Source organism: Hibiscus syriacus, unplaced genomic scaffold (assembly GCF_006381635.1).
Source record: "Hibiscus syriacus cultivar Baekdansim isolate YM2019G1 unplaced genomic scaffold, ASM638163v2 tig00110303_pilon, whole genome shotgun sequence".
Classification (NCBI taxonomy): domain Eukaryota; kingdom Viridiplantae; phylum Streptophyta; class Magnoliopsida; order Malvales; family Malvaceae; genus Hibiscus; species Hibiscus syriacus.
In genome coordinates this window covers 938,554-953,218 of record NW_024062672.1, presented here as the reverse complement: position 1 = coordinate 953,218, position 14,665 = coordinate 938,554, and the positions used below count along the sequence as shown (strand labels likewise).

Below are 14,665 nucleotides of genomic sequence, written 5' to 3'. Positions count from 1 at the left end.
GAGTGGCTCATCATTGTGTTGATAAGCGCCGAAATCGTCATCTCTCTTTATGACCTCGTCAAGAGGTCTTTATGACCCTTGAATTCAAGATTAGTAATTTTTCACATTGTCAAGACTATTTCTCATCAAAAGTGGCTTTTGCTGTACATTTACTTTCTCTAGTTAGCTTTTGCTGTAACGATTAGATTAACTACGTCTACATGACCATTTCATTCTTGTAAATGATATGGGTTCATAAAGGAATTTATTGTCATTAATCAAATTGGTTTAATTAAGAATTTATTGGTACTCATTGGTTAAAGGAATATTTATTTCTAGAGGTTCCAAGCACCAGAGATTACAAGATATTTAGGCATTTATTATCAAATAATTGAGAGTTTTTAGAACGTATACCATTGTAGGGGTGTGCAAGACTACCCGACCCGGTTGACCCGACCTGCTGACCCGTTAACCCGGACCTAAAAAATCGGATAATTTTCTTAAAAAAATTACCGGCCGGGTCGGGCCCGGGTCACAAAATCTAATTTTTTCGGATACCCGGTTAGTTTTTATTTTTGTTTTTTTATATATATATAAAATATAATGAATTATTTATATTATGGATTATTAGATTTTGTATTTCTAACTTTTAAATTTTATGTTCGGATATTAGAATATGTAATTCGAAGTTTCGAACATTTAAATTTGTGTATATTTTTTTAAAATTAATAATTTGAAAATAAAAAATAAAAAAACCTGATACCGGGTACCCGCAAAATCTGGGTCGGGACACGGGCCGAGAAATCACCGACCCGGATGTTACTGGGTACCCGAAAATCAGAGTACCCGGATTTGCATACCCCTATATACCATTACTTGAAAGCACCCTAGATTAATCTAAAAATTTACATGAACAGTAACAATAGGTTGTTTAAGGGTTTATGCGATAGCGAGTCTAATATATTTGTTCAGGAAATAGTTAGTACAATAGGTTGATACCGTAAAAAAATGCTCATCTTTGTTCTGTTGGAAACATTCAGGATTTGTTGATTTCTTTTTGGTGTAACTATCGGTTTCTGATCTATTGATTGACTAATCTAAATAGGGTATTATAAAGGCGGTGGCGATTCTCTTAACACAGTTTGTTCCATTCGCAATCGTAACGTCAGGATGATTAACTGGTTGTTGGATAGTTGATTTCTTTTGATTTGCTGGGTGCTAGTATGAGATATTTTTGTTTGTTATGTACCGAAGTTATACTTTCTGTAGCAAGTTTAACTGCTTCTTGAATAATAAATATAAATTTATAAAGAAAATGGATAGAATTCTTTTGAGCCCTAATCCATTGAATCATAAAAGTGCATGTTTCATTATATCATCGAAGGCTCTATAACAAACATCGTGAACGAGGTTAATGATCCCATGAACGTTCTCAAGGCGATATCGACATCATTGTTTGTCGACATTTGAATTAAAGGGATGATGCCGTTATTGTTTTCGAATCGAAATGAGCAACGGGGAACGATCATCACTGTTTAAACAAGTCAATCATTGAAGACAGTGTAGAAGGCCATTGTTGGATGCCGTAAGTAAACCAGATTCCCACAATGGGAGGTATAACGTTCGAGGCATGACGTGCATGGAATCAAATGACGAAAAGTAATAGAATATAATATTTGAATTTTTAGATGAGAATTTTAAAATTCTGACTTAATTAACGTTAGATATAAAGTTAACAATTGTTTATACATTAATAATAAATCAAAGGAACTATATAAATATTTGTTATTATTGTTTAAAAACTATGCGAAGCAGTTGATCATACATCACTTCTCTACAGTTTGATTTTTACTTGCCGAAAAGGGAAAAAAAAGCCTTTATCCTCGTAAAAAAAGGAATGTCATCAAGCCCCCAGAAAATCCAATGGAAACATGCCACCTGCAATGATAACAGTAGTGGAATACGTGTTTACTGTCCTTGGATCTCTTTGGAGAACACTGGAATTATTACTATATTTTTCTTCACTGTTGCCGAAATACCAAACGAAACAGAAGAAAGTACTTTTCTCTCTTTCAAAACCCCAAACCCTCGAAGCCCCCCCCCAACGAGATCTATCGAAGGTAAACATAAATTCTTCACCTTTTCATCTTTTTCTAAAACTTATGATATGAAGATTTCATCTCTTGATATATATCGTTCCTTCCATTTCCCCTGCGATTTCTCAGTTTCATGCTTCTGTCAGCCTTAGCTTGAGTTTTGTTTAGGGTTGATCGATTTTATTTTATTTTATTTTTCGTTTCGTTCTTTGGAGTTTTTTAATGTTGGAGCTTTTTTTTATTGATTTTGAGAAATACCCAGATTAGTTCTTGTATGGATAAAACTAAAGAGAAGGGTGGTTTATTAGTAATGCTACAGATTTTTTTTAGCTGTTGTTAGTGAACTGTAGTTGAGTTTATAGCTTATTTCTTTCTCTCTTTGTTTTATCGCTGTAACTTTATGTGGTATGAAAATGTGTATTTGATCATTTTTCTTAAAAATTTTAATTTCAATTTCCGGATGATTTGAAAATACTCAGGTCGGTTATTGAATGGATGAGGCTAAAGGGAAAGGTGGTTCCCTGAGTGTTGCTACAGAATCTTCATTAACTGTGAAACTGTTGTGAGACGGAGGGTCAAATTCCCATGGAGGAAGGAGGGGAAGAGGAACCTAGTAATGGAGATGATATATGGTGGAAGTTCTGGGTTCTCATGTTTATGTGGATGGTATTTGTACTACTGATGGGGGAGATGGAGGTAGATTGGGACGGTTCAAATGATGAAGCGGTTCATGGTCCTGGTGACTCTGGTGGAGTTGGTATGGAGGGTAATATGCTCAACCTAAACAGTGAAGGCGACGAAGCTGGTGATTAGGTTCTAGGAGTGAGGTTTCTGGTGGTGAAGCTGGAAGGGATAAAGGTGAGAGAGATGCAAATCAAACTTTGGTGGCACAAAAAGTTGGTGATTTAGATGGTAATGACTTAAACCGGGAGAACAGAAAGATGTCGAATGTTCATCCGTTGCATCCAAAGATTCAATGGTGCAAACTAAAGTTGTTGAGGAAGTTGCAATGATGATTGAAGGGGACAATTTGAATACTCTGGATGGTTCTTGTGAAACTATATCTGACACAAAGAAGCTGCTGATGTTGGTGTATGCTAACTCATCAGATGTGAAGTCACAGATTACTGCAGAAGATGTCACCATTCTAAGGCTAAAGGTATGAAATTAGTTATTTGATCACAATTTGAATTTCAACGTTGAAGGAAGGAATGAAGTTTTGAGAGTGGTGGGTAGCACTGAAAAAATATCTACAATGTCCATGCAGATGTGGTTGTTCATATCAATCAACTATATCGGTTGTTGAAAGTGGATTGGATGAGAAGGTACTTCAAAATTCTGATTCTGCCAATGGTTAATAACTCTAATGTGTAAACCTAGCCTAACTTTTTTTTCTTCTGCAGGTTAACACAAACAAGGAAACTGAAAAGCAAGGTGCTGATTTTGAACAAAGGCATATGGAAGTTGATATTCCTCATCGTAGCTCTGAAAATCATGCAGGTAAAATTGCTAGAGTCCATCATGTATTCTCTTATATATATATATTATATATATATATAGGCAAGATCCATTGACAGATTGTAAAACTTTCTAAAACTTAAAAGTTTTACACTTTTTGGATCGTTGGATAAGTGAAAACAGATGGTTGAGATTAGCATTAGGAAATGAGAAGATTTTACGGAAAGAAAGAGAAGGATTATCCTTAATTTAAAAGTTTTAATCTCATCCATTAAATCATTAATCCAAGGATCTAGTGATCCACAAAAAGCGTAAAACTTGAAGTTTTACACCGTGTAACCTAACACACATATATTATATGGTTACAACAATGTTGATTTGGAGAAGTTTTATCTTGCTCAGGAAATGACCGAAGCATAAAGTCTGCGACAGTAATTGATGGAGCAGAGGAAGTTGATTCAAGTCTTGGGGCTGCAATGGATGTTCAAAGCAGGTTCCTGATTCAAAAAATGATGGTTTTGATGCTGATAAGATGTTAAAGTGGAAGAAAAGTCTGTTGAAATTGAGACAGTGGGTGTTGGCTCTGAAAACCATGAAGCCTCAAAATCTGATAACAATTTCGAACCAAGTACTTTCCCCAAATTCTTTGGGAAATGCAGATCTGCTAGCTGAGAATGCAGCTTCTAAGGGTGATTCCAGGGTAGCACAAGATATGAATGTTGAAGAACAAGTTTCTAGTGATGAACATGATGGTTTAGACCAATTGCAAGAAAGAAGTTGAAGAACATGATTCTGATCCTGAACAGCCAACCAACTTCGATGAAAAGACTGTTACACGAATGGCTCTGAGGTCTGCGAGTGCAAAAGGTGCATCAAACTAGGTACCAGCTGCCATCAGAGGAAGGCGAATTTTCGGTTTCTGATTTAGTCTGGGGAAAGGTGAGGAGTCATCCATGGTGGCCAGGACAGATCTTTGATCCTTCAGATGCTTCTGAGAAGGCGGTTAAGCATCATAAGAAGGATACCTATCTGGTTGCCTATTTTGGGGATCGGACATTTGCTTGGAATGAAGCTTCTGTTTTTGAAGCCATTTCGACCACATTTCTCTCAGATTGAGAAGCAGAGTAATTTAGAAGCATTCCAATGCTGTCGATTGTTCTTTGAAGAAGTGTCTAGACGGACAGAGTTAGGATTAGCTTGCTCTTGCATACCTCAGGATGCTTTTGATAGAATAAAATTCCAAATGTTGGGAATGCAGGTGTTCGGAAAGAACAAGTATAAGAGATGTTGATAAGTCTTTGTGCTAGTTCTTTTAAACTTGATAACTTAGTTAACTATATGAAAGCATTAGCAGAGTCTCCAGCTGCTGGGGGTGATCGACTTGACCTTGTGATTGCTAAAGCTCAGTTGTTAGCTTTCTATCGTTTAAAGGTTATCATCAGTTGCCTGAATTCCAATCCTGTGGAGATTTAAGTGAAAATGAAACAAAAACCTCACATTCTGAAAAGAAAATGCATTTCGGTGAGGTAATTGAGCTAGTACTCTCTTGGATACCGATGGTGAGCAATTTCCAGTGGGAGAAACTTCACAAACTAAGAGACCGTTACCTAAGCGTAAGCATAATCTGAAGGTGTATCCTAGTAAAAAGGAAAGAAGCTCTGAATTAATGGGTGAGACATTTGATGCTCCTGATGCTGAAAATGGGCCTGACGGGATGGCTAATAAGCTTCCTTCATCATCATTTGGAAAGAAAAGAAAAGCTGTTGATTCCTTTGAGGACTCGATGCAAGACGAGAGGAAGACAGTTCCTCTTGCCAAAGTGTCTCAAACTCCACCTCATTCCCCAAAGCCTTCCTTTAAGATTGGTGAATGCATCCGTAGAGCTGCAAGTCAAATGGCAGGATCTCCATCGATTCTGAAGTCTAGTGGTGATATGTTACCGAAGATTGATGGAGGCAGTGAAAATCCCGCTGCAGATGGAATGATGTTCCGATCGAGAATTTCGATGACGCACTGCAAAAGATGACGAGTTTTATGTCAAATCACTCATCACTAGTTTGGGTTGTTATCTCAACTTCACGAGTCAGCATGCGATCCAAGGCGAAGTTCTTTAGTTTAATTGTCAACTTCTTCTCTAACTTCAGAGATTCAATTGTTGTGGATCAACCTCCTGGGGACAAAGTAGGTGACAAAAGGAAAAAGTCTCCCAATACTATTTTTGGTTCTCCAGAAACTTTTGAGTTTGAGGACATGAACGATACTTACTGGACTCACAGAGTAGTTCAAAATGGTTCGAAGAGCAACCGGTACATGGAAATGGAAATGGACAATATGAAATAGTGCCTGTTCAATTAGAGAAGCCACTTCAAAAAGGCCGTAAGTCTCGAAAAAGGTATTCTGTTGGTAATAATGATTTGTCCACTCAGAAACCCCCTGGCTATGTCGATGAGAAGGCTCCTGCAGAACTTGTCATGAATTTCACTGATATTAATTCTGTCCCTTCGGAGACAAAGCTAAATAAGATGTTCAAGCACTTCGGACCATTAAAGGAAACTGAAACAGAAGTCGATCGCGAAACCAGCCGTGCAAGAGTTGTTTTTAGAAGATCGTCTGATGCTGAAGTTGCCTACAATAGTGCTGGAAAGTTCAACATCTTTGGGCATGTGGCTGTAAATTATCTACTCAACTACACTATATCTGAATCATTCAAAGCTTCATTGTATGCTCCAACCCTAGCTGAGGAGAATCCACTCATGTCTTCATCTCTATGTGGGGATCATGCTCTTGTTGCCTCAACCCTGGGCGAGGGAAGTTCACACTTTCCTCCAAGCCTAGTGAGGAAGCTTCATTCATGGTTTCAACCCAGTGAGGAAAATTTACCCATTGCTACAACTTTCCATGAGGAACTTCAGTCATCCTTTGGTGAGGGCAGTTTGGCCATTCCGACTACCTTAGGCAATCAAAATTCAGGCCTCGACACAAGCATGTATGAGCAGACTTTGCCCATCGCTACAAGCATGTATGAGGAGACTTTACCCATCTCCACGAGCATGTATGAGGAAACATTGCCAATTGCTACAACTGAAGTTGAGGGAACAATGGACATTGCAACAACTATTGGTAATCAAACTTTGACTGTTGTTACAACTGTAGGTGAACAATTTTCAACAGTTGTTACAACTTGTAGTGGCAGACCTCAAAGGTTTCAACATTTGAGGAAGCTTATCCTTTCTCCACAACTTTGAGCAAAGAACTTCAACCATCACCACAAACTTGGGAGAGGAAACTTCAATGGTTAATGTAAGCTTGGGTGAGGAAAATTCAGGCTTCGTTACTGAAGGTCAAGAAACTTCAAGCTTTCCCACAGCTTTTGGTGAAGGAACTACTGCCAATCCTGTGACCTTAGAAGAAGAAAATCCTAGTATTCCCAGAACCTCAGGTGAAGAAACTCCAGCTATTCCCTCGGTCGAAGAAACCCCTATTGTTCCCAGAACCTTGGGTGAAGAAACTCCAGCCATCCCTGTGGCAGAAGAAACCCCTAGTACTCCCACAACCTTAGGTGAAGAAACTACTGCTATTCCCTTGGCGGATGAAGCCACTAGTATTCCCAGAACCTTGGTTGAAGAAACGCCAACTATTACTGGCCGAAGAAGCCCCTAGTATTTCCAGAACGAAAGAAACACCAGTCATTTCCATGGAAGAAGACTCCCCTAGCATTCCCAGAACCTTGGCTGAAGAACTCCTGCCATTCCCTTGGCAGAAGAAACCCCCAGTATTCCCAGAACCTTGAGTGAAGAAACTCCAGCCATTCCCTTGGCAGAAGAAACCCTTAGTATTCCTAGAATCTTAGGCGAAGAAACACCAGCCATTCCTGAAACTTTCAGTGAAGAAACCCCGTCCATTCCTCCAACGTCAACTGGAGAAACTCCTACAATTTTTCCAACTTCCAGGGAAGAAACTCCTACTCTGCCTCCAACCTTGGGTCAGGAAACTCAGACCACTCCTTCAACCATGGTTGAGGAAACCACAATCATTCCTGCAACCTTGGACAAGGATGCTGCAACTCTTCCTGCATCCTTGCATGATGAAACTCCGGCTATTGTGACGACTTTGGCTGAGGAAACTCCAATTACCACAAACTTGGGTGATGAAACTCCAACCAGTCCCACAACCTTTGTTGAAGAATCTGCAACTATTCCGACAACCTTGGCCGAGGGAACTTCAACTATCTCGACAACCTTGGGTGAGGAAGCTTCAACTGTTCTCACAACTAACGGTGAGGAAACATCAACTGTTTCTACAAATACTGAAACTGAGTCATCTCCCCCTGAAGTGGCTGGAAGCAAGGAAAATTCAACTTAGTATCTCCACTGCAAAATTTACTTGGAAATTTCAGGTATTACTTCTCTTATCTGTATGAAAGCGTTTAACTTGATGATGTTAGAATAATGACAGTTCTCATCTGGCTTTGTACAAACCATTATGGAGACGATGAGAGTGCAGGTCCAGTGAATTTCTTTTCACCTCCTGCACTTAAACTCATTTAGTGGACAAGTATGGTTACTATTTTTTGTATTTACAGGCTGATAATAGGTGTAAGATCTGAAATAACTGAATCTGTATTACTATGTATGCCACCACCAAGATCAAATGGCAAGAATAGGAGCAGCTATTATTTTACATTTTGGATCCCAAAGTTTAGATCTCCAGGCTAGTTGGGTTGGGGATAAATGTTTTAATTATTCTCTCTTTTGAATAGATAACCGTGAGGTCGGAGTTGATGGTTTATATTAGTTCTTCTTGAAACCATCTCATTTTAAAGGTGCATAAAGCTGAAGGATTGATGCATCATGGGATTGTACAAAAATATAGTTTATTCAGTTTCTGGCTATGTTGCACGGATACGGGGACGGAAAACGGTAATTTTTAAAATTACAGGGTACGAGGACGGCAAGGGTACGGCATATAAAATAATTTTAAAATTATAAATATATATAAAAAATTATAAATAAAGTCAAATAAAAATATCAACTTGGCATGCTCCTTGACCAATTCATTTCGCTCAATAAACAGTTCCAATTCGGCAATTGCAATTTCCTCCATCTCGCCTCTAAAGTTGCCTTCATTTCACTGTCAACCATATCTAAACTATGCTTTAGAAGTTCCTCTTCTAAGCCAGACACACGAAACCTCTTATCAAACAAATTACTAACCGAACTCTTAGGCACCTTATCGACCTCCATTGGCACCCCAATATCTGCTTTCTTATCAGGTGAAGAATGAAACTCTGCTTTCAATGCAACCACTGCCTTGTTATTTGCCTTGGCTTTCCCATTGGATTTAGCAGCTGAAGACTTAACTTTCCCACTAATCCCCTCTTTTCCCTATAACTTTTTCGACAGTTCAAATGCATTATGTTCATGGGCTTTAGAGAAACTTCGATCCTCACCCTTTTTACCTTTCCCGGCATTGTTCTCAAACTTTTTCTTTAACCTTCTAATCTTATCCATCAACTGTGCTTTCGTAACATCAGTAATTCAGTATGAATCGATTTCTTAACAAAATCATAAAATGCATTCATATCAACACAAGGATCAGCCTCTTTTTTAGCAGAGTAATCCAACATACCTTTCAACAGTCTCGGATATGGGTTTCTTCGCGTTCATGTCTTCCATGGGTTCGTCGCAAGAGGCTTGACATTCGGCATAGCCGTGTCGGATTCGGATTCCGACTCAGTCCCGGATTCCTCAGATTCTTCATTCCCCGCGACGGCTATCGCAGGATCAAGCTTCCTGGGAGGTGGGCTCTTTTGGATCAATGGAGTAGACTGGGTTTGGGGTTCTTCATCCTCTTCTTCTTCCTCGGCTGAAGATCCCACTTCTTCATCCTCGGAGGTTGTCTCCTCAGCCAAAATTACCTTTGGGTACGTCCCCGAAACGTCCCGGATAAGCTTTGACCGTCCCCCATTTCGATCAGCCGTACCCTACCACCGTGGCACGTCCCCGGTACGTCCCTCAGCCGTCCCCGAACCGTCCCCGTACCCGAAACGTATCGGGTACTTGAAACGGGTCTCCTTTGCCGTCCCCGTGCTTCTTAGGTTTCTGGTGGCTTGAAGTTGGATAAATGAACTACCAGTCATGCATAATGACTGACATTTTATGATACAAATTCTTCTGTTTTGTTAAGCTGTAACAATATCGCCTTCTGCGGTTAAATCTTATTCTTGATTATTTCATGCAATCGATATAGGGGAGAACATACCCTGAGGTTAAGGTGTCAGTGTGTGGCTCTGGTAGGCGCTTGATTCAACTTGTGACTGAAGAAGGCAACCGGCCACCCTTCAGCTCGGATTTTATTTCTTGAATTATGCTATAAGCTGCATGACGGTACACGCATGCTCCGACTAGTGTAATGTAATAGCATTTTTAGATGATTTGACGTATCCTTGAGGACTAGGAGAATTGCATTGTAGATCATGGCTGCCCAACGGGTGATGATTTTTCGATTTTCAGTCGTTACGTGACTTCACTGCTGCTTCATCCTTCCGTTTCTCGTGCATTTCGATCAGCATGGGAAAATACTGCTATAATCAGTAGGGGTGGCATAATGGTGTTAGGTATATTTACCCACTTATTTTTAATGCTAAAACATGATGTATGGGGGATTGCAAGGCTTTGGCTTGAATAGAAACCTAATAGATGCCAAACCCTTAATTCAATATAAATCTTTTTTAATGGCCCCATTGTTTTAAGAGGATTACACAGCATGTTTTTATCAACATTTTGATTTTAAAAAATGTAGTTTAAATAAATAAGACAACCCTATGGTAAGGGTAAGTTTTCAAGTTCTTAAAATTAAAGAATGAAAAAGGGCCGTGGGAAACATGCCTTCTCTTCTTGTGTCTCATTTCTTTCTGATTTGATTTGAACAAATTTAATTATCAAGCAAATAAAATGAGAATTAAAATAGCTGAAGTTTAGCCTTAGTACATGAAAAGGTTGGCATTGTTTATATGTATTCTTGTATACATTAAAATATTTATAATTTTAATTATTAAATGAAGTATAATCATATTTAAATACATTTGAAGTAATGACCTTTATAATATTATAACAACGGTGTCAATAAACTAAAGTTCGATCAATATTTATATATATTTTTTATTTTCTATTATAATTCAAACAAAAGAATTTATAATTTATCAATAATATTAATTGAAAACTATAATTCTGATATGAATTATTATAATGTATATTGTCAGTTAAATTCATTCTACAAGTACTATGATTTAAGTAATGATAGAAGTTTCAATGTGAATTTTTAAATAGACAAGTGAAACACATGTTTGTGAAAATAATTTTATTGATAGTATATAAAATAATAATCAAATTATATTTTTAGATAATAATTAATATTATGTTAATAATTTTTTTTATTTTTATATGATTTTTAAACAATATAAATTATTCATTTAAGAATCAAAATTATGTTCAATTTAATTTACATCTAAGATCTTTAACACTCAATCTATAATTATTATTAAATAAACTTTTTAAAAAATAATTTTTACATAAAATGTTTTATTCCACATATGAAAAATTTATCATATTTCAAAAATTAAATAATTAATTTTATTATTTGAAAGTATTTTTCTTTAGCAGTTATTATAGATGGGTCATCGTCGTTTGATTATAAAAACTTGGTCGTTTTGATGACTTTATGATATTTCCATTTTTAAGACAACAAAATTGGATTGTTCCTATCTAAATTCATGCACAAAACACGCGCTCCACTAATCAAATTAATTAGCAATAATTACAAATTAATTGTCAAAATCTTCATTTTCTATGTTTTTTAAAGTTCTTCACTTTCCCTCCCTTTCTCTCTCTTTTTTTTCTCGGTTAGTTTCTTTATATGCCTTCAACTCCAAATCCAATGCAAAGGAAAAAAGAATAGAGTAATCTTGAAGAAGAAAATGTCGTCCAAAAGAGATATTTTGTACGAATTTCAATTCCCTGGTACGTTATTCATTCTGGGTTTTATTATTTTCTTTGTCTGGATGTTGAGAAAAAAACACTGGATAGTTAAACATGCTTTCATCAATTCTCTGTTTCTTTGTTGGCTTTGAAAGGTTTGGATTTTACTATTTTTCTGTAAAGAAAAAATCTTTATGTTTGGTAGGCTATCATATTTTAAGGAAATTATATATTGATGATCTTCAAGTTTTAGTCAAATTCCACTACCACTATAGAAAAACTGCATCAGGATTGAATTTGATCAAGTCATTATGAAAAAATTTAGTTTAAGCCATTAAAATTGGGAATGCAATTAGGATTTAATTTGAATATCGGATTGTTCTTTTCCTTTCTTACTGTACTTTCATTGACTAAATCAATTTCTTGATGGAATATTATTGATTTAGAAGAGGCTTCAAGCGACAGAAAAAGATTGATATTGATGAATTCAGGCTGATTGAGGCTTCAAAAGATGAACTAAAGCATAAGGAAGAAGAAAAAAAGACTGATGGATTCGAGTCCAAGTATGATCTTCGCAAGAGTTTGGCCTGGGACAGTGCCTTTTTCACAAGTCCAGGTTGGTTTTTAAGCTTTCAAAATGACTGATAAAATTACCAACTAATTTCAACATCATTTTGAAAGCCTTTTTCGCTTTCATTGTCGTTATTGTTGTGAAATTTTGTTCATTTTCTAAGGAGTTTTGGATCCTGAAGAGTTGTTTGAGACTTTGAACATTAATGCTGGAGAAGGGACACAAGGAACCAAGTGGTTTACCTTCGGAATCCATGGCAGCGAGTAGAATCGGAGATTGCATTGCCCGGAGAAGTTTAGCTTGGGATGCTGCCTTTTTCACCAGTGCAGGTATACTTATTTACACTAGGTATAAATGAGTCCTTAGCAGCTTAGCCTCAAAAGGAAGGAGTCACAAATATCTGGATTCAAGCCGCTTTGAAAGCGTAACTACATGAACCAATTTGCTAAGTTCGGGTTCCTTGTTATAGCATATTTGTCTCACCATATAGTTTTCCAGATCTAAGACTTACTTTTCTTTTAATGCTTAGGGGTATTGAATCCAGAAGAGTTGTCTTTGGTAAACAATGGATATAGGAAGTCTGAAACAGTACCACATATACTTCCGGGAATCGAGCAAGAGTTTTGGAAATCTACTGAATCAGACTCTGCGTTGGATAGTGATTACTCCTTGTCAAGTCTTGAGATTGATCTTTTTGATGATATGAGAGCTTCAATGCAAAAGTCAAGCAAAGAATCCAATATGTTGAATTCCAGTAGCAAACTTCAAAGTCAGACTGGCATTCCAAATTCCCATTGTAAGAATCTACTGCTTTGAACTATCTTCAGTGGGAAGTAAACGGAGTGAAATAATTTCTGTCTAGTTTTCAGGTTGCTTCTTTGTTTTTGCAAGTAAACTATGTTACATGGAATTGGGTTTTAGTGTTGGATTCGGGTATATGTCAGGCATGTTAACTTTTTTTCATGTATTTGGAAGGTCATATTCCCATCTCCAAGTCCATAAAATTCAAGAATCGGACTTACAGTACAAGTAACTTATATTCTATAGGCTTAGTTAGGATTAGCACACAAAACTAAATGCTTTTCTAGTTAAAAGTAATAACTTCAAGTTCATATGATTGTTATGAATTTGTTCTTGGATTTTCTTTTGCCTTGTGCTTATCAAGTCTGCTTTTTCTTTGCAGTTTCAAAAAGGCGGGATACAACTTCAACGAGGGTTTGTATTTTTTTTTTTAAAAAAATTTGGGTGAAATCAAACATTATTTATGCCTTTTTGATGCTCATTCATTTAAAAAATGTTAGGTTAAACCCTTCCCAGCTTCCAGAAGGCCAAAAACTACAGCAGATGGAGTGGGAAAGACATCAAAAGAAGCCATCAATCCTTCAAAAGCATTGGTATGTTCAGTTCAGAACATTGCTATGGTATTTGTGAAATTTTCATGTATATCTCTGAGTTGTATGAACTCGGACCTTTTCTTATACGAGTGACTTACATGGCTTCACTACGTATGGATAAAAACAAAGCATGGTACTCAAACTGGAGAACATGAGCCATCATCTTCCCTTAAGCTGTCCAAGGCATATGACCATGCCAACCCTTTCTCGCCTGGTGCTTCCAAAAGGGCTTCAGTGGTCGCAAATCAAACGAAAGTGAACAATAAAATCAGAAAAGCTGTATCTGGTAAAACTGTCATAAATTTTTGGTTTGGTCGTGTTTCATTTCTGCTTTACATAAAGTTGTTTTTGGATATTCATTTTTGATTGATGATTATAGGGCAGAACATATCAAAGAAACCTTGTATTGGTGACCGTGGTACTCCATCTCCAGAATCATCTTCTTCACGTTCCTATGTCGCCTCTAAAGATATTTCAGGATCTGTTTGTGGACACAGTGCTTCCATTGTTAGATCCCCAAGCTCTCTGAGAAGAAAAAATGATTTGGCTGCTTCAGACACAGGTGTTCGGACCCCTACAAGATCCTTAACCCTACACAAAAGCAAACTGATAGATTCTTCTCAGCCAATTGGTTTACAGTCCACACCGAATTCTCCGAGAGCATCACTTTTAACTTCCATTGACTGTTGGTCTTCTGAATCCTCAGCTTCTTTGGATCATGTCAGCACTGAGAGAAGTTGTCATTTACCATCCATTGTTTCGAGAGAAGCGAAGCCTTCTGGACTTCGACTGCCATCACCAAAGATTGGATTCTTTGAACCTGTTAGTTTCTTTATTGTTCTTTTGGGTTTAAACATCACAATCTTGATGTTGAGTGGTGTTCTTTTTCGCTGGCAGGGAAATTCCAAGGAATTAACTCCAAATGGTGTAAAGTTCCATTCTGGTTTGCACAATAGTTCTAAGACTAGAACTGGAACTAATCATCTCAATGGCACTCCAAATAGAGCAAGGTATAGTACGCTTCAATCACCAAGAACATCAACAAGAACTTTAAACTTGAAGGAGAAAAAATTGCGTTCTCAGCAAAATGGAATTCAAAGGTCTGGGGATATCAACCTTAATGCGAAGCTTGAAGGAGAGAAATCTAGTCAAGAACTTAGATCTTCTGGGACTATTAAAAGTTATCCTGCT

The 14,665-nt window shown here is 37.3% G+C and overlaps 3 protein-coding genes, 1 long non-coding RNA gene and 2 pseudogenes across 7 annotated transcripts; 4 read left to right on the top strand and 2 right to left on the bottom strand.

Moving 5' to 3' along the window:
* The first annotated feature begins 3,169 nt into the window (after window positions 1-3,169).
* LOC120116757 lies at window positions 3,170-4,300 on the top strand. Its single transcript, XR_005515585.1, has 4 exons — window positions 3,170-3,234; window positions 3,343-3,400; window positions 3,479-3,575; window positions 3,936-4,300. It is a non-coding gene; the product is annotated as an uncharacterized LOC120116757 (long non-coding RNA).
* An 82-nt stretch (window positions 4,301-4,382) lies between these two features.
* On the top strand, window positions 4,383-6,784 carry LOC120116756 (annotated as a pseudogene).
* Window positions 6,785-6,794: 10 nt separating this feature from the next.
* On the top strand, window positions 6,795-9,967 carry LOC120116755 (integumentary mucin A.1-like). 4 transcript variants are annotated; one of them, XM_039137167.1, is made up of 3 exons: window positions 6,795-7,162; window positions 7,271-7,929; window positions 9,774-9,967. In XM_039137167.1, exons 1-2 carry the CDS (start codon window positions 6,825-6,827, stop codon window positions 7,893-7,895), a joined length of 963 nt encoding a protein of 320 aa, XP_038993098.1. In that variant the 5' UTR covers window positions 6,795-6,824; the 3' UTR covers window positions 7,896-7,929; window positions 9,774-9,967. The 4 variants fall into 4 exon arrangements, with proteins under 4 accessions (XP_038993098.1, XP_038993100.1, XP_038993099.1 ...); XM_039137169.1 differs by lacking the exon at window positions 9,774-9,967 and having other exon boundaries at window positions 7,271-7,563; window positions 7,600-8,179; XM_039137168.1 differs by lacking the exon at window positions 9,774-9,967 and having other exon boundaries at window positions 7,271-7,566; window positions 7,600-8,179.
* LOC120116861 lies at window positions 8,438-9,180 on the bottom strand (annotated as a pseudogene).
* LOC120116860 lies at window positions 9,062-9,672 on the bottom strand. The gene is made up of 2 exons (XM_039137259.1): window positions 9,613-9,672; window positions 9,062-9,516 (listed from the first exon to the last, which is right to left on the bottom strand). Exons 1-2 carry the CDS (start codon window positions 9,670-9,672, stop codon window positions 9,196-9,198), a joined length of 381 nt encoding a protein of 126 aa, XP_038993190.1. The 3' UTR covers window positions 9,062-9,195.
* A 2,283-nt stretch (window positions 9,968-12,250) lies between the features above and the next one.
* Window positions 12,251-13,567, top strand: LOC120116859. Its single transcript, XM_039137258.1, has 5 exons — window positions 12,251-12,409; window positions 12,610-12,876; window positions 13,056-13,109; window positions 13,264-13,295; window positions 13,382-13,567. The coding sequence occupies exons 1-5, from the start codon at window positions 12,286-12,288 to the stop codon at window positions 13,565-13,567; spliced, it is 663 nt and encodes a 220-aa protein (XP_038993189.1). The 5' UTR covers window positions 12,251-12,285.
* The last annotated feature ends 1,098 nt before the right edge of the window (window positions 13,568-14,665 follow it).